Raw genomic sequence first — 25,140 nt, 5'->3', positions numbered from 1 at the left:
TCTCGATGGGCTGAAGGGTATGTATCTGTGCTCTGTTGCTCTGTGACTCTATCAGTAGGATGTGCCAAATATTACTGAACAGACATACAGACATGGTGTGAGAGTTGATGTTAATAGTGAATGTTTGGTCCCTAAGCGAACTGCTGCTCTGGTACAGAGGATGGCGATACTGTCACATTTGCGAAGTAATTCTACTCTCTCTGACTCACTGTCCGCTTGTTGTGTGTAATTCAGGCCATCACCAGCAGGTGGAGCTGTTCTGCACCGCGACAAAAGTGTAAACAAGACGACGACAATCAACAATCGTCAGTCAGAATCAGAATGGCTACAGGTACGTTCACTGGGATATTTTTCATTAAACTTCTTCCCTGTTGGTGCACAATAGTTCAGATGAAGAAACTTACACAGGCGCTAACAGGGCAGAGAAAATTTTCATCGAGCAGTGTCATTGATCTCACGGGTAAAGCGGCTTTGTGTAATCGATCTATCCAACAGTTCCAGCACAGGGACCTGACACTAGTAATGGTCGAATGACTCCACTCACCATGCAAAGCTTCACCTGAGTGAAAGGAGCCGGAGAACCTGAATCAACAGGTTGAGAGTTAAACACAAACAGGAATGTGACAACTGTTTTTTGTTACGTGAAAGTCCAGGTTCACGGTTTGTTGCTCATTAGGGCCTGTTCAGAGGTAAAAGACATCGCCAACTTTCATTTATAAAATTCAGAGGCAGGTTGTAAGAACATTTCCGGGACTTCAGAGATTGTGTGATAATACAGCATTTCAGGTTTTGTCGGGGAAGCTATCAACTTCCTCCTCGCTGCGCAAAGTAGATGAGGGGAATTTTCCGAACTCTGTTTTCTGTAGCCGAGCCGAGAGCGTTGCCAGCCTTGGAAATGGCTGAGGATCATGAGACACTTCATTTTAGATAATCCTGGGGTCTCTTCAGTGCATCACTGTCTGGTATGGAGGGGCTACTGCACAGGATCGAAAGAAGCTGCAGAAGGTTGTAAATCTCGTCAGCCCCATCTTGGGTACTAGCCTACCAATTACCCAGGACATCTTCAGGGAGAGGTGCATCAGAAAGGCAGCGTCCATTATTAAGGACCTCCAACATCCAGGGCATGTCCTTTTCTTACTGTTACCATCAGAAAGCAGGTACAGAAGCCTGAAGGCACATACTCAGAGATTCAGGAACTGCTTTTTTCCCTCTGCCATCCGATTCCTAAATGGACGTTGAACCTTTGGACACTACCTTACTTCATTTTTTAATATATAGTCTTTCTGTTTTTGCACGTTTTTTTAAAAAAAAATCTATTCAGTATACGTAATTTGTTTACTTGTTTGTTTATTATTATTATATTTTCCCCTGCTAGATTGTGTATTTCATTGAACTGCTGCTGCTTCCGTAGGAGGTGTCCTGATACTGTGTAGTGCCCCGGCACTAAGCCTTGATCCCAAACGTGGTACTGGCTCTGTATTCCGTGTACGGGTCCCGGCCCTACGTCCTGTTCCCAAGGAGGTGTCCTGGCTCTGTGTTCCGTGTTCCTGTACTCACGTCCAAGGCTCTGTGTTCCCATACTCAAGTCCGAGGCTCCGTGCTGCTGCACTCAAGTTGAAGTCCAGGCGCCCTGTTCCAGCCCTGCCCAAGTCTGAGATACGTGTCCTCATCCAGTCCATGTGCCTCGCCCAGGCCAGCAGTTCCTCGCCCAGCCCGGTGCTGGAGATTCCTCGTCCCGTACTGGAGTACCTCATCCTGTCCTTGCCAAGATCCTAGTCCCGAGTCCTTGCCAAGGTCCTAGTCCCGGGTCCTTGCCAAGATCCTACTCCCGAGTCCTTGTCAAGATCCTAGTGCCGAGTCCTTGCCAAGATCCTAGTCCCGAGTCCTTGCCAAGATCCTAGTCCCGAGTCCTTACCAAGATCCTAGTCCCGATTCCTTGCCAAGATCCTAGTCCCGAGTCCTGGCCAAGATCCTAGTCCCGAGTCCCGGCCAAGATCCTAGTCCCGAGTCCTTGCCAAAATCCTTGTCCCGAGTCCTTGCCAAGATCCTAGTCCCGGGTCCTTGCCACAATCCTAGTCCCGAGTCCTTGCCAAGATCCTAGTCCCGAGTCCTTGTCAAGATCCTAGTCCCGGGTCCTTGTCAAGATCCTAGTCCCGGGTCCTTGCCAAGATCCTAGTCCCGAGTCCTTACCAAGATCCTAGTCCCGGGTCCTTGCCAAGATCCTAGTCCCGGGTCCTTGCCAAGATCCTAGTCCGGAGTCCTTGCCAAGATCCTAGTCCCGAGTCCTTGCCAAGATCCTAGACCCGAGTCCTTGCCAAGATCCTAGTCCCGAGTCCTTGCCAAAATCCTAGTGCCGAGTCCTTGCCAAGATCCTAGTCCCGAGTCCTTGCCAAAATCCTAGTCCCGAGTCCTTGCCAAAGTCCTAGTCCCGAGTCCTTGCCAAGATCCTAGTCCCGAGTCCTTGCCAAGATCCTAGTCCTGAGTCCTTGCCAAAATCCTAGTCCCGAGTCCTTGCCAAGATCCCAGTCCTGAGTCCTAGCCTAGACCCGGGTTCCGGTTCCGAGTCAAGACCCAGGTTCGAGTCCCAACCAAGACCCAGGTTCCGGGTCCTTGTCCAGACTCTGGTTCCGGAGTTCTGAGTTCCTAGTCCAGTCTCCTTGTTCCTAGTTCCACGTCCGGGTCCCGTGTTTCTAGCCTAGGCCCTGAATCCTAGTCTCGTTCAGGGCCTGTGTCCATCTCCAGCGTCCTTTCTTCCCGATTTCCCTTGCTTTCTGGATAATCTTCGTCCTGCTCCTTGTACTTCAGTGGCTGTTTCTTGCTTTTTTGGCCGCTACCATCACCCTCCTGACTTCAGATTCTGTTTTAATACCCCAGTCCATGTCTGGTCTGTGGCCAAATGGTGAACGTGAATTCTCAATACTTCCCTCTTCAGATGATCTGCTACCTGAATTTAAATTACCTGTATCTCTGATGCGAAATCCGCTTTAACCAATGACCAACTGTCTCTGTCTCTGGTAGGCATTGTCATTGTGCTCAACTCTGTATTCCAGGTGGAGTAAAACAGAGATTACAGTGTGGAAACGGGTCCTTCTTCTCAACTAATTCATGCTGTTCTAAATGTCTCTGAGCTTGCCCGATTTCCCAGCAGCTTTTCCCAAATTTCCCTTGCAGACTTCTTCTATCCTTTTTCCCGCCCACATCTTCACAACTTTGTAATTTTGTTTGTGTTTAAAGCCTCCTCTGGCTGCATGTAATTTATACCCATCAACCGGCACGTGAAAAAAAAAATGTCCTTTCGGTCCTTTTTAAATTTCTGCCCTCGAGTCTCAGACTCCCCTAACCTAGGAAACAGACTATGACCATCTACCTTATCTGCATTCCTGATTATTTTATGTAGGTGTGTAAGGTTACCCTTCAAGCTCACATGATCCAGGACAAATTTTACCCGAACCATGTAACACAAAAAACAAACAGCCCCATCCAGTAACGTACTTGTCAATCTCCTCTACACTCTTCCCAGCTGAATCACATCCATTTTGTAGATTAGCAACTGTAAGTGCACATAAAGTTCTCTAAGGGAGACTTTACGTTTAGCTACTAGAACTGCATACAAGACTGTCCTTTTGCCAATGACTTGTATAGTTGTTACCTGACGATTATCATCCGGGAGACGGGATGGACCCAGGGAACTAGGCATCAATGGCTTCAAGGTTATGGTCAGTCTGTACCCCAGGGGACTGGACATTTTTCGTCTCAAGTCAATGGTCAGTCTGTGACCCAGGGGACAAGACAGTGTGTGACAAAACAAACGCAGATCGTGTGATCTGGAGGATCGGACCATGAGTAATCCAGTGGCTTGTCTGTGAGTGACACAGGTGACTGGACAGTTTATGATCCAGGGAAATTTATGTTTGTGGAAATAATCCCAGTGATAATTCCCGGTATCACCTGAGGCCGTTCCATTAATAACAGCTGGGTATCAGTGTGTTCAGCTAACGCGTAGTCGGGGATTATTATTACTGTGGCTTATCGGGATGGTCCCCTAGCAGGACGTGTGATTCACATTCACCAGCACAGTCCCACTCCAAATCTGGTGAGACAGAGTCTCGGCTCCATTGCGGACACCCATTGTGAATCCTTCTTCGAGTACAAATCACTCTAAACCTGCTATTCATCATTTATTTCAGGTGGGAGGTTAAATCGGGTTCGAACAGTACTCAGGAGGTTCTTACCATTGAAGTTATTGGGGGAAGATGATCGGGACACGGGAAGCAAGGTACCAAAGCAGGGTCGGATTGAGAGCAATGTCCCAATAGAATGTGGTCCGGCCGCAGCGGAAGTGGAGCAAATTCAGCCCAGAGACAGTGACGTCAGGAACACTGATCGGGACCCTGGAACCGGTACAAGTGAGGCGACTGTCTGTCAGCTCGGAGGCTCATTGAACACGGAATTGTCAAGTCCCCAACAAGGGGCAGGTGAGTGAAATATAAGCATGATGTGTTCACAGAATGTGACAGGGAGGAGGGAAAATGTGAGGCCTTGTTGGAGGGTTGGTTAGAGAAGAGGGGGAATGTGTGGGTGTGTGTCAAGTGGTTTAGTGAGACACGGGTTAACCCACTGCAGGAAATGTAATACCTACTCTGAGGATTTTCTGGATGTATATTGGAGGAAATGCGGCTGTCCGGGGTATGAATTAAATGACCTGTATTCGCCAAGATGGAGAGAGCATCTCTGGGAAAAGAGCATCATTGACAGCCTCAGCAGGTATCGCCCAGCCTAATTTTAAATAACTGGATTGTGTTGGCTGGAGGTGGGTCAGTTTTCCAGTAAAGTTGCCCTTCTGGTGATGTGATGCCCAAACATTGTTGGGTAGGTTTTAAGGTCAGTGTTGGAAATTGGTACAAAATCCGTGTTTGTTGCTGAAGACGGCTGAATATTGAGTTTCAAGACATTATTGATTTGCTGAGTGCTGTGAGAGCCGTGAAGATAAGGAATATTTGAGTTCATGTCTACGTTCTCATTTTATAGTCACAGAGCCAGAGTTTGCAATCTCTGACCTCCTGGCGCAGGGAGGTGAATATCAATTGTACCAACTGACAAAGTTCTACAGGGACAGACTGGAACAAGCGATTGAAGAAAAGGTTGAAAGGCTCGGTTGGATGTTGACAAAGGAGGGACATTTCAGTCGAGAAGAAAATGAGGTGAGTGTATTTCGTGTATTATCACCGAACTGCTGGTATCTGAGGGAAAAGTGATCAATATTAATCTCCTGCACATTCTAGGAATTCTACGTGACAACAGAGACTTTGATCTCTGATTGTCTCCAGCAAATCTGGTTTCAGCTGTTAAGGCGGGGAGCACTGGGAAGTGCAGAATCAACGTCACCTTTTCCTCTCACACCTGCTGTATTTATCAGTGTGTTAGAAGTGCAGTAGTTCATATCTGGACTGTTGAAAAGGCATTCAGTCCAAACTTAATTTTGCATCTTATCAGGACCGTCGGTCAAATTCACCTCAGATCATTAATTCAGTGTGAATATTAAACTGTCAGATTGTAAATTGGGCCAACTGGCTTCGCTGCGGTACTTGAGGGAGGGAAAACTGCTAACCACAGCTGGTCTGGTCTCCAGCTGAGATCCCGAAAAATGACTGGCTGAGGTCATAGTCATAAAAAGTTAGAGCACATAAACAGGCCCTTTGGCCCATCTATTCCTTGCCGGACTACTGAAACTGCCTATTCCCATTGACCTGCACCGGGCCATGACGCTTTATCATTCATCTATCTATCCAGTCTTCTCTGAACTGCTTGTACAACTTGCGCTGTAAATTCGTTCCACACTCTCGCCACCCTCTGAGTGAAGAAGTTTCCCCTCATGTGCCCCTTGAACTTTTCACCTTTCATCTTTTACTGATGACCTCTTGTTGTAGTGAGGCATAAAGTCCTAACCTGTTCAATTTTTTCTTATAACTCCGGTCCTTCAGTCCCGGCAAAATCGCTGTAAATTTTCTCGGTACTCTTTCAAACTTCTTTACATCTATCATATAAGTAGGTGATCAGAACTGCACATAATACTCACAATTAGGCCTCAGAAATGTCCTATGCACGTTCAACATCATATCTCACCTTCTGTAGTCGAGATTTTCATTAATGAAGGCTAGTGTGCCAAATACTTTCTTTCCGATTATCTACCTTTGCTGCCATTTTTAAAGAATTATGGACCTGTATTCCCAAATCGTTTTTTTTTCTACTACACTCCTCTGTGTCCTACTAGTTACTGTATAAGATCGACCCTTCCAAATTGCAACACGTCACACTTGTCTGCATTAAATTGCATCGGTCATTTTCAGCCCATTTCTCAGCTGATTTAGACACCACTGCAAGCTTTGATAGTCTTCCTCACTCTCCACTACACTAACCCACTCTGGGTGTCATCCGCAAATTTGCTGATCCAATTAACCACACTTTCATTCAAATCATTGATAACGATGACAAACAACAACAGAACCAGCACCGATCCCTGTGGCACCGCACGAGTTACAAATTCCCAGTCAGGGATTCAACAGTCTATATCCACTCTGTCTTCTTCCAAAAAGCCAATGTCAAATCCAATTTACCATTTTAAGTTGAATGCTGAACAACTGAACTTTATTGACCACCCTCCTTGGCGGTACCTTGCCAAATGTTGTGCTAAAGTCCATAGAGACAACACCCACTTCTTCGATTCATCAACTTTACCTTCCTGTAAAAACTTTAAGATTGGTTAGACATGAACTACCACGCACAAAGCTGATACCTTATGACCGCAAAAATCAATAGGTGTCCTCAAAGAGCATACATATATATATCAGACGAACGTTTTGGTAAGCTATTTTACACTATTAGCTAGCCTATCTTCATATTTCATGTTTTCTCTACTTAGGGATTTTTAGTTGCTTTATGCTGGTTAGTAAAAGCTTCCCAGGCCTCCAGCTTTCCACGATATTTTACTATATTCTATGCCCTTTCCTTTGCTGTTGTGCTGGCATTGACTTCCTCATCAGCCACGGTTGATCATCTTCCCTTTGGTATAAATTTCCATCTTTGGGATTATCTACCTCTACCTGCACCTTCCGAATCTCTCCCAGAATCTTCATCCATTTCTGCTTTGCTGTTGCCTCTGCTAGTGTCCTCTTCCAATTTATTATTGCCCAGCTCCTCTCTCATGCCTCTGTAGTTCCTTTATTCCACAATAATACGGATACAGCTACCTTTCACCTTCTCCCTCTCAAACTGCAGTGTGGGTTCTGCTGTTTTCTGATCACTGCCTCGTAAGTCTTTATTTACCTTAAGCTCCCCAATCAAATCTGGTGCAATACACAACAACGAATCCACATATGCCTTTCCTATAGTGGGCTGAAACATAAGCTTCTGTCAAAAGCCATCTCCTAGGCATTCTATAAATTCCCTCACTTGGGATTCAGCACTGACCTGATCTTGCAAAGCTTCCTATATATTGAAATTTCCCATGACTATTTTAATATTGAGCACTTTACATGCCTCTTCTCTCTCCCAATGGAATTTGTAGCCCACATCCTGGTGACTGTTCCATCAGGGTCATTTTTCCTATGCAGTTTCTTAACATCTGCATCGTTCAGTCAGATGTCACCTCTTTATAAGGACTTTTTATTTTTCTATGACAACAGAGTCAACCCAACCCTTTCACCCACCTGCCTATCCTTTCGATTAAATATTTATCCTTGGATGTAAGCACCCAAATATGATCTTCTTTCAGCCACGATTCAGTGATGACCACCATCATTTTTTTTTCGCTCTCTCGCTCTCCCCTCTCTTCCTTTCTTGTTGTCACATCTTTTTGATGTAATGTTGCTCATTAGAAATATAGAAAACCTACAGCTCGATGCAGGCCCTCCGGCCGACAGGTTGTGCCGAACATGTCCCTACCTTAGAAATTACTAGCCTTACCCATAGCCCTCTATATTTCAAGCTCCATGTACCTATCCAAAAGTCTCTTAAAAGACCCTATCGTATCCGCCTTTACCACCGTTGCCGGCAGCCCATTCCACGCTCACTCATCCCTCTGAGTAAAAACCTTACCCCTGATATCTCATCTGTACCTCTCCCCAGCACCTTAAACCTGTGTCCTCCTGTGGTAACCATTTCTCCCCTGGGAAAAGCCTCTGACTATCCACACGATCAATGCCTCTCATCGTCTTATACACCTGTATCAGGTCACCTCTCATCCTCAGTCGCTCCAAGGAGAAAAGGCCGCGTTCCATCAATCTATTCTCATAAGGCATGCTCGCCAATTCAGGCTACATCCTTGCAAATTTCCTCTGCACCCTTTCTATAACTTCCACATCGTTCCTGTAGTGAGGCGACCAGAACTGAGCACAGTACTGCAAGTGGGGTCTGACCAGGGTCGTATATAGCTGCAACATTACCTCTCGGTTCCTAAAATCAATTCCAGGATTAATGAAGGCCTATAGACCGAATATCTTCTTAACCACAGCGTCAACCTGCGCAGCTGTCTTTGAGCGTCCAGTGGATTCGGACCCCCAGATCCCTCTGATCCTGCACACTGCCAAAAGTCTTACCATTAATACTATATTCTGCCATCATATTTGACCTATCAAAATTAAACACTTCACACTTACCTGGGTTGAACTCCAACTGCCACTACTCAGCCCAGTTTTGCATCCTATCAATGTCTGGCTGTAACCCCTGACAGCCCTCCACAGTATCCACAGCTCCAATCTTTCTGTCATCAGCAAACTTAATAACCCATCCCTCCACTTCCTCATCCAGGTCATTTATAAAAATCATGAAGAGTAAGGGTCCCAGAAGAGATCCCTGAGGCACTCCACTGGTCGCAGACCACCATGAAGAATATGCCCCATCTACAACCACTCTTTGCCTTCTGTGGGCAAGCCAGTTCTGGATCCACAAAGCAATGTCCTCTTGGATCCCATGCCTCCTTCCTTGCTCATTAAGCCTTGCATGGGGTACCTTATAAATGCCTTGCTGAAAGCCATACACACTACATCTACTGCTCTTCCTTCAACAATGTGTTTAGATACATCCTTCATAAATTCAATCAGGCTCGTAAGGCACGACCTGCCCTTGACAAAGCCCTGCTGACAATTCCTAAACATATTGTACCTCTTCAAATGTTCATAAATCCTCCCTCTCGGGATCTTCGCCATCAACATACCAACCATTGAAGTAAGACTCACTGGTCTGTAATTTCCTGGGCTACCTCTTCTCCCTTTCTTGAATAAAGGAACAACATCCGCAACCCTCCAATCCGCCGGAAACTCTCCCGTCCCCATTGCCGATTCAAATATCATCGCCAGAGGCTCATAAATCTCCTCCCTCTCCTCCCACAGTAGCCTACGGTACATCTCATCCGGTTCCAGCGACTTATCCAACTTGATGCTTTCCAAAAGCTCCAGAACATCCTCTTTCTTAATATCCACTTGCTCAAGCTTTTTAGTCTGCTGCAAGTCATCACGACAATCACCAAGATCTTTTTCCATCGTGAATACTGAAGTAAAGTATTCATTAAATACATCTGCTATTTCCTCCGGTTCCATACATACTTTCCTACTGTTACACTTGGTAGGTCCTATTCTTTCACGTCTTATCCTCTTGTTCTTCACATACTTGTAGAATACCTTGGGGGTTTCCTTAATCCTGCCCGCCAAAGCCTTCTCGTAGCCCCTTCTGGATCTCCTAATTTCCCTTATAAGCTCCTTCCAGGTAGCCTTATAATCTTCTAGATCCCTAACATTACTTAACTCTCTGGACCTTTTGTAAACTTTTCTTTTCTTTTTGACTAGATTTATTACAGCCTTTGTACCCTTCCATAAGTTCCCTGTCTCATTAGAACGTAACTATGCAGAACTCCACACAAATATCCCCTGAATATTTGACACATTCTTCCATACCTTTCCTTGAGAACATCTGTTCCGAATTTAAGCTACCAATTTCTTGCCTGATAGCCTCATAATTCACCTAAATCCGATTAAACGCTTTTCTAACCTATCTGTTTCTATCTCTTGTCAATGCTATTTTAAAGGAGATAAAATTATGATCACTATCTCCAAAATTCTCTCCCACTGTGAGATCTGACACCTGACCAGGTTTATTTCCCAATACCAAATTAAGTACAGCCTCTCCTCTTGTAGAGTTATCTACATATTGTGACGAGAACCTTTCCTGAATACACCTAACAAACACCACCCCATCTAAATCCCTTGTTCCAGGGAGATGCCAATCGATATTTGGGAAATTAAAATCTCCCATCACGACAACTCTGTTATTATTGCAAGTTTCCAGGATCTGTTTCCCTATCTGCTCCTCGATATCCCTGTTACTATTGGGTGGCCTATAAAAAATACCCAGTAGAGTTATTGACCCCTTCCTGGTCCTAACCTCCACCCGCTGAGACTCCGTAGACAATCCCTCCATGACGTCCACCTTTTCTGAAGCCGTGACACTATCTCTGATCAACAGTGCCACGCTCCACCTCTTTTGCCTCCTTCCCTGTCCTTTCTGAAACATCTAAAACCCGGCACTTGAAGCAACCATTCCTGTCTCTGAGCTATCCAAGTCTCTGTAATGGACACCACATCATATCCCCAAGTACTGATCCACGCTCTACGCTCATCCGCTTTGTTCATAATACTCCTTGCGTTAAAATAGACACATCTCAAACTGTCCATCTGAGCGCGTCTCTTCTCTATCACCTGCCTATCCTCCTTCACACACTGTCTTCAAGCTTTCTCTATTTGTCAGCTAAACGTTTATTCCCCAGTCTCTTCAGTTCTGTTCCCACCCCCCAACAATTCTAGTTTCAACTCTCCTCAGTAACCTTAACAACCTCTCCGCAAGGATATTAGTCCCCCTGTGATTCAAGTGCAACCCGTTCTTTTTGTGCAGGTCACACCTACCCCAAAAGATGTCCCAATGATCCAGAAATCTGAATCCTTACCATCTGCTCCAATCTCTCAGCCACGCATTTATCCTCTACCTCATTCTCTTCTTGTATTCACTGTCACGTGGCACAGGCAGCAATCCCCAGATCACTACGGTTGAGGTCCTGCTTCTCAACTTCCTTCCTAACTCCTTATAATCTGTTTTCAGGACCTCTTCCCTTTTCCTACCTATGCCATTGGTACCAATATGTACCACGGCTTCTGGCTGTTCGCCCTCCCACTGCAGGATATCTTGGACGCGATCTGAAACATCCAGGACACTGGCACCTAGGGGGCAGACTACCATCCCAGTTTGTTTCCTGAGTCCAGAGAATCGCCTGTCTGACCCCCAAACTATAGAGTTCCCTATCACTACTGCCTTCCTTTTCCTTTTCCTACCCTGCTGAGCCACTGGGCCAGACTCTGTGCCAGAGGCACGGCCACTGTTGCTTCTCCCAGGTAGGCTGTTCTCAAACAGGAGAACTTATTACCAGGGGGTACAGACACAGGGGTACTATCTGGTACCTGACTCTTTCCCTTCCTTCGCCTGACTGTGCCCCACTTCCCTGTCCCCCGTGTGAACACCTGCCTATAACTCCGTTCTATCACCTCCTCGCTTTCCCTGACCAGACGAAGATCATCGAGCTGCATCTCCAGTTCCCTAACTCGGTCCCTTAGGAGCTGCAGCTCGACACACCGGGTGCAGATATGGCCGTTCGGGAGGCTGGGAGACACCAGAACCTCCCACATATGTCCCCTTCCCGCAATTAACCAAGTAGACCTACCTCTGTTCGTTACCTCCTCAGCCCGTTTGAGCCAAAGCACTATCACTCTGCCACCTCTCACTCCGCTGTCCGCTGGATATGGCGGTCTTCTTTTTAATTTTTTTTTCACTCTACGTGCTGACGTCAGGCGCCTGCGCAGTCTTGCCACTCTTTTACTCCGAGTAGTAAAACTGCCTCGCTCCGGAAATCCTTAGCCTTTCACCCTTAGCCTTCTTGCTCCCAATTGATGGAGAAGTAAATTAATCACGTTGAATATACTGTAGGGTATCACTAAATCCTTATTCGTTCACAATTTTGATGAAGAATTTCCTTCAGTTACTGTTTCTCTGTTAATGGCTGAACCCGGGGAGTATGAGGCAGCGGCCCAGTAAGTGCATCTGTTCAGAAGCTACTGGGGCCATGAACAGATATTTTCCTGCACATTCTCCATGTCTGTCTGTTTGCTCTACAATAAATTCACTGTTTTTTTCTTTTATAGAAAGTCACTGAACTGACAGAGAAGGGACACCGCACAGAGAGTTCCAGACTATTCCTCAGTCTGGTGATGGGCAAAGGCTCCCAGGCCCGGCGGGCGATGTGGGAATCCTTTGTGACCTGGAGGACTGAGTTACCAAAGTTGGACAGAATACTGAGGGAAATACAGGAACTCGGTACGTAAAAAACACTCACTGAACACAAATGCACATTGAAATAAATTGTTCTAATTATTTTAGCTCTGTTTTCATGGACTTTTGTTTTATTTAAACAGGTCCTGACAGAGAGAAGTACATGAACATTGCCCAAGGGTTATCTGAGTTACCCACTCAATTGATAGGTGAGTGCTGAATGCACAGTTCAAACTACATCTCAAATGTCAGGCTGTGACTTGACAGAATCTCGGAATTAAAATTCACCATTAATCTTTCGGTGATCTCTGCAATTCCAGTAACAATTCAGAGAATCTCTCGCTGCAGCCTGAATATTCTAAAATGTATTTTTTCTATTAATCCAGCTGTTGGTTCTGCAGAAGTCTTCACTCCAGGTCCAAATGCTCTGGGAATGCCCACACAACCCAAGGAGTCTCCTGATACTCTGTATCGTGCAGTGCAGGCGACTTCTCTATTTTCAGACCTTTCAGATACCGAAGCATCTTCTCCTTCGCAATGGCACTAGAAACTCAAATCTGTCCGGTGATGCTCTTTACATTTTGTAATACTCTCGCGACTTCCACATTTTTTTTTCCCTGACATTTTCCTTTTCACCCGTTACTGCATCTACAACATCATTTTTCAGCGGTCCGGTATCGACCCTCTCAATTGCTTTTACTCTTTATATATCTGGAACAGAAGGAAAAAAAAACGCTTCAGTATCCTCTTTCTATATTATTCTTGCATTTCCTGCATAGTCACGTGTGTCTAGGAGCATCTATGACATCGTTGCCTCCGACATGACCTAGACGGTAAATTTCAGGCACTACCCTGTGGAAAAAAAAACAAACAAACTACCCATAAGTGCTGTAAATGCACCCCATCTCATCTTAACCAAATTCCCTCTGGTACAAGACATGGGTCCTGTGTGGAAAAAACAAACAAACAAACAAACAAAATACAGGCTGTCTACCCAATCCTTTATCTCTCAAACTTTTACACCTCTGTCCGATCTCTGTTCTAACGCTAGAGTAAACAAACTAGGTTTATCAAACCTCTACTTGTCTCACATGCCACGGAATCCAGGCAACATCCTGATGAACCTGTTCAGCAGTTCCTCTCTACACCATTACCCTGCCTTCTTCCAGCAAACGGTGATGCTCTTCCTAATCAGGAACGTATTAACCTCCATTTTCATTATACCCAACGACTTGTCCTCCTCAGCCGTCTCTGAAAATAATTTCACAGATTCACCATACGTCAGCGAAAGAAATTTCTCCCAATGTGTGGGTCCCCGCCAGCCAGGACAATTCACCACGGTTCCCAAACATGTTAATTTTCTGTATATGCCTCTCGTGTTGGGCGTTGTCAAACATCCTGCTGATATCCAAGTAGACAATATCCATGTGTAACTTCATCCATCACTTTTGTCACCTCCTGGAAGATCTCAATCAAGTTAGCAAAACTCGACTTCCCCCAGCCAAAGCCTTGCTCTTGAACCGTAACCCACCTCAAACATTCTTTCTTTCATTCTCCTGTGGAGCAGTAGATAAAAAAGGCAGAATGTTTGTAAGACCAGCCTCAAGGGCAGCTTTAATTCTGCATTTATAAGGCTGCTGAATGGTCACCTACTATGTTATTATTCGCTCTTAATAATAATATGACAATTTTATATATAAAATTGTAACACTGTGTATCTCGTAACTAATAACCACTCACTTAGATAACCGCAATATACTTACAGAAGAGCAGAAAGATACTGTTTGGGTATGAACGGATTTAAGGAACAACTGATAATAGATTGTGTAATTCTATATCAAGCACTGGGGAACGCAGTGCTCTTTCAGCGTTATATTGTCTATTAAAAATCATTTGATTTTCTCCCTTGCATGGTTAAGAGAAATTCGTAATATCTATGAAATGCATCGAATACTTGTGAAATTTCCACAAGATTTGATAAAGCATTTGTGTACAATAATTGCCCTATTAACAACCACAGCGGAACAACCACCGTTATCAAAATAAATGTGGGGATTTTCTAGAGCGACTCACTAAGCTCACTATGGTTTTATCTAGCTTTAAACCCGCTCTCTATTTTTTCAGAAAAACAAATCAAAAAAAAACAAACAAACATGCGAGTTATACCTTGAGACAGCTATACAGGGATGATTTGAAATTACTTGCTCTTGCATGAATAAATCTAAAACAAATAATGCAAATAATGGAAGTAATTTCCAAAGAGTTGCACATGAAACTTAGACCAGAAAAGTACAGAACATTGAACATAAAGAAAGGTGCAGTAGAGTTAGTAGAATATAAAGCAGAGCATGAGGTTACAATACAACCGATAGGTGAATATGAAACATATAAGAAAATGGATGAGTGTGTGATAAAGGAAAATCTTCCAACAAAAGTTAATTCAAGGTTGAAGAAAATCTGAATTAACCTCAAACCTAAAGAAATAGTAAATTTACATCAAGGTGTAAGAATATCTGCCAAACAGAGCTGAGAAGTAAAAATAGAATAGACACTGAACACTCACTATGTACATATTGACGTACTCTTTTTGGTGTAGTATCTTGGTCTGAAACGGATCTGAAAGATTTGTAAAGAAAAATGAGAACTCAAATTAAAAAAAAAATAGAAAGCACTATGTTTACTCGAGCACACTTAGATTAACATGGACTAGGACAGTATGAGGAAGAGGAACAGCAGATATAAAAATGTACAGAACAGTCAGATAAACTTCTCAGAATCAGGTTTAATATCACCAGCATATATTATGAAATTAGTTGCAATGCGGCAGCACCACAATGCAATAAACATAATAGAGACCAAAAAAAAAAGAATTATAGTAAAGTGTGTGTGGTGCCTATCTCTATGTGTATGTGTATGGATGGCTGGTTCTTTACTTGTGAAGAGTAAGAGGTAACAAGATGGCACATCATTAAAATTAGTTCAACAATGTCCTGCGGCCTCTGTCACAAGCCGGCTGCTGACATTCGTTGACTTCGATATTTTCCTGCTGCTTAAAATGGTCTTTGTATCTCTTGCCAAGAGAGAGTTCTCCGTAGAGTACTGATTTCAGTAACCTGGAGTTGTCCCTGCCCGACACTTGTTGAATGCCTTGGGATTTTCCTTAATCCTTTCCACCAAGGCCTTCTCATGGCCCCTTGTGGCAGTCCTAATTTCATTTGTAAACTCCTTCCTGCAAGCCTTGTAATCTTCTAGATTCCTATCATTTCCTAGATTTTTTTTTGATCCTTTCGTAGGCTCGTCTTTTCTTCTTGACTAGATTTACAACAGCCTTTGTATACCTTGTACATCTTGTACCTTATCATCTTTTTCATGTTTCATTGGAACATACCTACTCAGAACTCCACGCAAGTATCCCCTGAACATTTGCCACATTTCTTCCGTACGTTTTCCTGACAACATCTGTTTCCAGTTTATGCTTCCAAGTTCCTGCCTGATAGCCCCGTATTTCCTCTTATTCCATTTAAACGTTTCCTTAACTTGTCTGTTTCTATCGCTCTCCAATACTATGGTGCAGAAGATAGAATTCTGCTCACTGGGAGATCTGACACCTGACCAGGTTCACGTCCCAATACCAGATCAAGTACAGCCTCTCCTCTTGTAGTCTGATCTACGTATTGTGTCAAGAAACCTTCCTGAACACACCTACCAAACTCTACACCATCTAAACCCCTCACTCTAAGGAGATGCCAATCAATATTTGAGAAATTAAAATCTCTCACCACAACAACCCTGTCACTATTACTCCTTTCCAGAATCTGTCTCCCTCTCTGCTCCTTGATGTTCCTGTTACTATTGGGTTGTCTATATATATATATATATATAAACACAGCCGGTAGAGTTGTTGACCCCTTCCTATTCTTAAGTTACACTCACAAAGACTCGGTAGACAACCTCTCCATGACTTCCTCCTTTTCTGTAGCCATGACACTATCTTTTATCAACAGCGCCACCTCCCCCGCCCCCTCCCCCCCCCCCCCCACTCCATGACCTTTCAGAAACATCTAAAGCCTGGCACTTTAAGTAGTCATTCCTACCCCTACACCATCCAAGTCTCTGTAATGGCCACAACATCAAAACTCCAAGTGCTGATCCACGCTCTAAGCACATTCGCTTTATTCATGATACTCCTCGCATTAAAATAGACAGATCTCAATCCATAGGACTGAGCGCGTCCCTTCCCTATCACCTGCCTATCCTCCCTTTCGCACTGTCTCCAAGCTTTCTCTATTTGTGAGCCAGCCTCCCTTTCCTCCCTCACTTCAGTTCGGTTCCCACCCCCGCCCCCCAGCAACATTCACAAAAATCTTGCTTAAACTACAACTGATGAAAGACACCATACCTTACCATAAATACAAGCCTGCTCCACTTTTAGTATTAGAGTCCTACACATCCAACTATGGCCAATCCACTGTTACAGGTAGGAGAATACACAATAACTCTCTGGCTGTAATTTTACAGAATAAACAAGCAAAAACAACGTTTTAAAATAGCTATAGCCATTCCAAACACACATAACTGACAGAGATCAATTCATGAAAAACATCAGAAATATGCCGAATTTAAGGGAAATTGAAAGAATGTGGAACGTGAACAAAATGTACATTGTCCCGATAGTAATATCCCCAACTGGTCTCATCCCAAAACCACTGTACATTCGTACAATTAGCTCCACCCATGTAAATCTTCCGAAAGTCACAATAGTATACACCACGACAGGAGTCTGAAGTTGCCTATCAATTGAGAAATGTTTGTGCTTGGATATGACCGTACCTCAGGATTTAACAGTTTGAACTGTGAAAGGATAGAAATAATAAGTTCTTTATAAAGCACCTAATTCGGACGATGTTGTTCAATCTGGGATACAGTGGAAATTAGAAAATAAAAGATAAAATAATGGCATTGTTAAGAAAGGTTCAATTAATAAACAAAAGTTTTGCGCGTGTGTTTAAAAGTAACAACTGGAGTCTGCATCCCTTACAGTCTCAGTGTCCCTAGTTATAACTGTGTCGAAGACTTTTCACCAGTACTGTAGTGTTAGGTGCTGAACTCCACAGTTTAGGGCAACAGTTCAAAAAAAAACCTGACCTGCCAATGATTTCGGCAACTGCAACACTGTTTCCCTCTAATATGCTGTTCTCTTTTACCTTGTACGACCTCATTGTACCGATGTGATTAAATTATCCGTTTGGATCGCATGCAGAAAGGTTTTCCATTGTACCGCGGTACGCGTGACAATAATAAACCAATTTACCGATTTATCGTTGTCAATAATACAGAGCCCCTTGGTTGCTAAGATTTTATACTGGCGTTGGTCGTGGGGATACGTTGGTGGAAGCATCTCTTCCGACAGGAGAAGGGCACAGGCGAGTGATTGGCGACTTAAAACCGGTCGCTTCGGGCAGATGGGACTCGACTCGTCGGCCATGACCGGCCGCTCATCCAAAGGAAGGAAAATTCTGATCTCAACCCTCCGCTGCTTTGCAACTTTACCCTCATTGGGAAGACTTTGGGAGTAAACCCTGTCACGTACACAGTGATGGGTTAAAGAGCCAGCAGAAATACAAAACACTTTGGAGTCCAGTATTGCTATTAACCAATAATATTTGTTAGTAACTACGCAATACAGTAATATAAATGCAGATAAATCAAACAGGTTTGCAATGATTATATACATGTGGAAATATAAGAAAACCATGCTTCTTTAAGTCTAGGGGTAAATAGATAGTCTTACGATAATGAGTAAAATTCAGTTCAGGTCGTGGTAGTGAGTTGAGTAGTGCTGGAGAGAGAGAGAGGGAGAGATTTGAATCTTCAGGTGAGCTGACGCCGTCGATCTTCCCGTTGTCCTCCGAAATCCTTTAAAAGTCACCAACTGTGACAACAACAAAGGGGACCGCTGTTCTGTGGTGGAGCTATCAACCCATGCGAGGGTTGGACACACAAATAACTCCCCTCCGGTCACACCTTCTCTGCACTACGAGAACCACTCATCGATCCGCCTGATCAATACCCCAAAACCCACTTTTTCGGTGGGCACAACAAAGCTCATTGTGTCCAAAATCATGTGTTTCAGGCCTATCATCTGACCTTCTATTTATCTCACCGTACTGAGTACCAACTGTCTCTCAAATAACTCCTCCCTTCTCTCGTCAAACAGGCAGTGTCCTTGGAGAAAGTATAAATTACCTGTGAGCAGTCTTCATCTCCCTCTCCCTCTCCCTCTCTCTCTCTCTCCCTCCCTCTCTCTTGTAAACAAGGTGTTTAAGGTGTTTGTGTTAAATAACTCTCTCTGTCTTTTTTCAAAAGCACAGTTCGTGGGGGTAATCGAGCACAGTTTATAAGGGTAATTCAGGACCCCGTCACAACCCAATGGGAAAAGCCTGGAGCTGGAGCAACGCAGACTGGCAACGCCAGCGCTTCTGGTTCCAAACCGTATCGGTCTCTGCCGTTCCTCTGGGTTCATCAGATGCATGGAGAGATGGAGCTAGCTACATGGGCAGCAGTTTTCTCTCCATATCGTAGTGTCCTGGCTTGCGTATCTAGTCAGCGGGACCCAGCATCCATGGTCAACTCTGACAGACAGAAGACCCATAATACAGCGCCCCACACCCGCACTGCCAGACTGATCAATAGCATTTGCTAAGACTGCACCCCCTCTCCCAGAAACATGACTTAAATCACTCAGACGCTTGTGGTCTCTCTCACTCACAGAGATACCGTCTTTCACCGCTCCTCCATCTCTAAAACTGAAAACTACCCATTTTCGTTCTTATCATTCCAATGCGTTATCGATACAAAACTTCACGCATATTCCCCTCCTATTTTCATACAAGAGCAGTGGACACCTGTAACTACCCAGCGTGCAGATTTGCCAAAATGCACAGTGTCCTGCTCTCCATATTTCCACACCAGATGAATATTAACAACGCCTGTTAATGATACAAGTAGTGTTCTAAATATAGTGAAATGTTGTTTTGATGGAAGTGCAGTCAGGATTGCAATAGTATACCAGGGGAATGCTCACCTTCACAAGTAATCAGTACCAGATTATGAGGATTGGACATTTTCTGGGACATTCATCGCTGTAAATTCAGGTGCCTGTGAACAAAATGTTACTTTCTGTCCTAATATCCAGGGAGTCTTGAATTAATTCATGTAATCTTAAACACTGAATGTTGAAATGCAGTTATACAGTTCCTTGTCAGATGAGCCATTTAACATTTTGACAATGTTCTCTGTTCCCATGGAAGATGTTCAGCAGAAACACAAGGAGACTCTGCGGATACAAACTGAAACACTGAGAGTGAACACGATCCTGATGACGGAGAAGGTGAAGGTTTTCCAGCTGGTTGATCGATACGCTGAGCTCACGGTCATTTCTACTCTTCGAGATCGGAGACTGGTGGAGCATGAGCTGCTGGCAAGAGGCAGAGACCACGAGGAGTGGAGAGAGAAACATCTCCGCGGAGAGCTGGAGAAAATCCGCATTGATCATCTGTTTCAGAGCAGTTACTCATATAGTTCCTGGGAAAGAATGAAAAGGTTCTTCACACGATCATCTTCGGGAAGTTCGGCTGTCGTGGCCGGAGTCCCGGGGATCGGGAAAACAACAATGGTACAAAAGTTTGTTTATGACTGGGCCACGGGGAAAATATACCAACAATTCCAGTTTGTCTTCAGTTTCAAATTCCGGGATTTAAACACTATTAACTGTAGAATAAACCTGAGGGAACTGATTCTGGATCAATATCCTTACTTTGGGAATTTCCTGAGAGAGGTCTGGAAGAACCCAGAGGGATTGTTGTTTATATTCGATGGTTTGGATGAATTCAAGCACAGAATCGATTTTGCTGACGGTCGGAGAGACACAGAACTAAAGCACCAGTGCCCAGATCCTGAGTGGTGGTGTGAAGTGTCTGACATAGTGTACAGTTTAATCCAGCACAAGCTGCTCTCAGGGTGTTCAGTGCTGGTGACCACCCGACCCACTGCCTTAGATTTATTGGAAAAGGCGGAGATCAGTGTCTGTGCTGAAATCCTGGGATTTGTTGGTGAGGAACGGAAGGATTATTTCTATAGGCATTTTGAAGATCAGACGGTGGCAGCAGCTGTTTTCAAACACGTGAAGGAGAAAGAGATCCTGTACACCATGAGCTACAACCCCTCCTACTGCTGGATCCTCGCTCTGGCACTGGGCCCCTTCTTCACACAAAGAGACAGGGACCCCCAGCGAGTTCCCAAAACTATAACCCAATTATATTCCTACTATACTTACAACATCTTAAAAAACCACGGCCGTGATATTGAGAATCTCCGTGATGTGTTACTCAGGGTTGGTCAGATGGCCTTCACAGGGCTGTCCCAGAAAAAGATCGTCTTTACAGATGGCGATTTGATCAGCTACAATCTGCAGCCTTCGCAGTTCCTGTCCGGGTTCCTGATGGAGCTTTTGGAGAGAGAGAATTCTGCCCGGTGTGTGGTGTACACATTCCCACACCTCACCATCCAAGAGTTTGTAGCTGCAGTCGCACAATTCCTGACTATACATCCCAGGAAAATCCGGAACTTCCTCACTGAGGCCCACAACACGACAGATGGGCGATTTGAAGTATTTCTCCGTTTTGTTGCTGGTCTCTCCTCCCCAATGACATCTCGGGGCCTGGAGGAGTTTCTGGGTCCATTTGCTAATGAAAGAACCTGCCGGGTGATTGACTGGGTGAAGGAGGAGATTGAACGTCAGATTAGAAACACAGAGACTGAAATTGGTAAAAAGAGCCTCCTGAACACATTGCACTACCTGTTTGAGTCTCAGAATCGTGGACTGGCTCGGACTGCACTGGGATCTGTGGAGACACTTTCATTCCGCGGGATGACGTTGACCCCAATTGACTGCGCGGTCCTGTCTCATGCTATCGGACTCTGTGATACAATAAAACAGCTCAAACTGGAGTACTGCCATATTCAGTGTGAAGGAATCCAGCGGCTGGGACCCGGGCTACACAAGTGCCAAGATTTGAGGTATTTTTTTTTTGTTGTTTTTTTTAACTTTTACTCTGAACAGCGAAACTGTTCCATTGTCTTGTTTCAATGTAAGGGAATTTGTGTAAAACTCTGGTAAATCAGATTGTGAAGAATTGTGAAAAATGCTCAGGAGATTGGTCGGTATTCCTCAAGGACGAGAGGGTTCTGGGATTCCTTGTAAAGGGACGTTGGAGACGTCATCAGATCAGTGAACAATGGCCACTGGTTTAATAGCAGTGAATCACAGGAATGGTCGTGATTCTCGCTGCCTGTGGCACGTCCATTGACAATGTTCCTTCTTACTGTCTCTAACACCCAGACCGACACTGACTGCAGCAGGTGGGTCAGAGATTCACACCCCCTTACCGGTGAGGGACAAGAGACCGTCAGCAGACTGTCCGAGTCAGTGGGAGAGCATTTCTTCTGTGAGATTCCCTCTCCCTTCCCTTCGCTGTGCCTTGCGATTTCCATCAGTCCACCTGTGTGACTGTGCTCACTACCAGATACCCACACCTCATGGGCGCATCTCTTTTCTCCGGTTTGTGGGCCTCTAATTAGACACACCCGTCCGTGCAATCTATTTCTACCTCCTGGTCTTGTGGGTTCACCTTTTCCATTGGCTATCCTCATCATGGATCTCTCTTCCTCCTGATTGCATCTCTTCACCTTATTCTACTTCCTCCTATGGAATCTCTTTCCATTCCCCTACATCCTTTGGGACCTCCCTTCCACATGCACCTTCGTACTGTGGGATCTCCCTTCCACATCCCCTTTCCTCTTGTCTGATCTCTCTTCCCCATCCCCCTGTCTCCTGTTGGATCTCTCTTCCTCATCCCACTCCCCGCTTTGAGGATCCCTTCCACCATTTCAATCGACATTTTCTCCTTCCTGCCGAACTTTCTCCCGCCCTTCTGACCCTCTCAAGTCACCAACACTTTTCTAACCATCGTGGAATAAGACAGAATCTGGTGATTTTTCTGTGTCACACCTATGGACTACATTACTGACGTTCGGTGAATACTCTGGAGCAGGGCAGTGAGGGACCTTGATAGTGATGGGAACTCCGACCAGTGATTTACTGAAGGGTTTAATGTTTCCTGAAATATCCGAGTGAAAGAAATTTCATGAGACCCACGATTTGAATCGCATTGTTCATCAATTTGTCTGTTTGCGTTTAGACTTGGGGATAATAAACTGGGAGATTCAGGAGTGCAAGTGGTGGCTGCGGCTCTCAGAAACCAGGAGTGTAAAGTACTGACACTGTGGTAAGTACCAGGCTGTGGGAGATTGTCTTTACAGTCACTGGGTGTCTGACACTGAACAATAATGTGATCATTAATTGTGCTACTGATAAACACTGGGGATTTTTATCTCCTGTTTCTATATCCTTCGCCCCACTCTCTCACATCTCCAGGCTGGACTACGTTGGTCTCACAGATTCTGGTGCCGAACATCTCGCCTCCGCTCTCAGTACAAACCAATCACTGGTGGAGCTGAACCTGAGTGGTAATGAACTGGGAGATTCTGGAGTGAAACTGGTGTCCGTGGCTCTGAGGAACCCGGAGTGTGAAATACAGAAACTGTGGTAAGTACCAGACTGAGAGATTGTGTTTACAGTCATTGGGTGTCTGAGACCAAATATTAATGTGATCAGTAATTGTATTACTGATAAACTCTGGGGATTTGTACCGTCTCCTGTCTCTCTGCGTCCTTTACTCTTACTCTTTCTCTCGTTCATCTCCAGGCTCTACAGTGTCGGGCTCACAGATTCTGGTGCCGAGGATCTCGCGTCCGATCTCAGTACAAAACGATCAATGGAGGTGCTGAGCTTGGCATCAAACTCGCTCACAGACCTATTTGTCCCCGCTCTCCGTCGCCTCGTACTGAACCTCTCGCATCTAGAATGGATCCGGTGAGTGTTTGTGTTAATGTTCAATGTGATAAAATATCAGCGGACTCACGGGTTTTCTGGTGATATTTATCTGTGTGTGTTGTTGAAAATTAACCCTAGTTCCCTGTTACGACACTATAGTGTAATCCATTTATTTCAGTTTTTTCCTCCATCTGTTTCAGCCTAGCGGGGAATCAGTTTAGTGAGACAGGGAAGATGGAACTGGAGTCTCTGACGGAACTCCGACCCGGACTGAAAGTGGAGCTGTGAACGTCTGCATGTGTGAACATCCCCGCCCGCGGGATAGGGGTATTTTGACCGATTTCCTTCCCTCCTTCAATGCGCGCCCTGCTCTTTAATTTCCAACGGATCTAATGGACCCTGGTCCTGGGCGAGCCCTCTGTGTCGTCAGAGTTGGCCCCGCAGTGACGTATTCCGCCTTACGTCAAGTGTCGCTGCCTTCCAGCGTTCGTCCGTGTTGAGAGCTCCGCCAAGTGTGACCCCGGGAAAATACACAGACAGGAAGACTCCGTGGGTGGGGCTCAGTTCCCAGGGTGGGGTTATCCCGGGAGAGGATGCTTTTGTTCACTTTGAGTTGAGGACGGTGCATTCGGCAGTCTGGCCGATATAATGATGTTAAATTGACAAATCCCTCGGCAGTGACACTGGTCTGCAGCGATCTCGGACACTACCCTGAGGTGTGATTTTATAAACATAGGCTCTACGATGCAGAGTGTCGCTGAGAAACGGGACTGATTATTCAACCTGTCACTCGTTGTCGGCGGTCAGGTAATTGTGTGTGACTGTGGTAGAGGTTGCAGCCCCTGTATGAGTATCTGACGATGCTGCTGCTCAGGTTCGGGCTGCATTTCAACACCGCGCTTCTCATATACGGGCACCCGATACAGAACAGGGCGGGTCGCAAGGAGGATCTCCTGGTGGGATTGTTCCTGGGCCGGGCCAAAATGGTTATTCACGGATCCAGACGGCGGTACGTGGAGGGCTGTGCCCGTCCGAATGGTTGTCCCCCTTCCGAGGATGCGTTCGTGCCCAGCTGTCCTCGGAGAGGGAGCATGCGTCGCAATGGGTACATTAGGGGATTTCCGGGAGCGCTGGGCCCCACAGGGAATCGACTGTTTAATAGACGCTAGTAACCATTTTTTTTTTTAAACTGAGTGTACTCACAGTATTGTAAAATATGAGTGGTTGTACCGTGTGTATTTGTTGTGCAAATAAACTTTTATGGTTTTGTAAATAAAACGGTGAGCAGTTTACTAATTCCCGAATGCCACGCACTGTTTAATTTACATTTGTCATGATGAACTGTATAGACCGCTGTAACGCCTCGTCCACGCAGACAAAATCGAATGAAGAGATGAGAAGCACCGATAAAATATCTGGCGCGAGTCCACAGATGTCCCGAAGAGGGAGGAATGCGAGTGGAACACCGACATTAAACACGTGGTGAGGCACTATCACGTCGCACACTCCCAGCGTCAGATACGGACTGAAGCTCCCTCCGTACCGTCCTATCACACATTACCAGGGTCAGACACAGCGAATCCCCTACACACCGTCCAATCAAAAAAAAAAAAAAAAATCTCGGGTCAGACACAGTGTTAGTACACAATCCGAATCAATTCACCAGTTATCAGACACAGAGCGAACCTCCCTCGGCACCGTCCCATCACAAAACTTTGTGGTCAGACACAAAGTGCAGCTCCCTACGCACCGTCCTTACACACAAAACCAGGGTCACCGTTTCATCACAGACTACCACAGTCAAATTCAGAAAGAAGCTC

General features: G+C 45.1%; 1 protein-coding gene across 1 annotated transcript in view; it reads left to right on the top strand.

The window, feature by feature from the left end:
• LOC140206891 (NACHT, LRR and PYD domains-containing protein 3-like) overlaps nt 1-24,598 on the top strand; it is a 43,516-nt gene extending 18,918 nt beyond the window's left edge. Inside the window, exons 3-12 of the mRNA XM_072275161.1 lie at nt 235-331; nt 4,188-4,475; nt 5,029-5,201; nt 12,240-12,411; nt 12,510-12,575; nt 19,677-21,444; nt 22,626-22,712; nt 22,862-23,032; nt 23,192-23,359; nt 23,521-24,598. Of these exons, the coding sequence (XP_072131262.1) occupies nt 322-331; nt 4,188-4,475; nt 5,029-5,201; nt 12,240-12,411; nt 12,510-12,575; nt 19,677-21,444; nt 22,626-22,712; nt 22,862-23,032; nt 23,192-23,359; nt 23,521-23,608 (2,991 nt within the window). The 5' untranslated portion in view covers nt 235-321 and the 3' untranslated portion in view covers nt 23,609-24,598. The remainder of the gene's footprint in view (nt 1-234; nt 332-4,187; nt 4,476-5,028; nt 5,202-12,239; nt 12,412-12,509; nt 12,576-19,676; nt 21,445-22,625; nt 22,713-22,861; nt 23,033-23,191; nt 23,360-23,520) is intronic.
• The last annotated feature ends 542 nt before the right edge of the window (nt 24,599-25,140 follow it).

This window comes from Mobula birostris, chromosome 13 (genome assembly GCF_030028105.1).
Source record: "Mobula birostris isolate sMobBir1 chromosome 13, sMobBir1.hap1, whole genome shotgun sequence".
NCBI classification, from domain to species: Eukaryota; Metazoa; Chordata; class Chondrichthyes; order Myliobatiformes; family Myliobatidae; genus Mobula; species Mobula birostris.
This window is presented reverse-complemented; position numbering and strand designations above follow the sequence as displayed.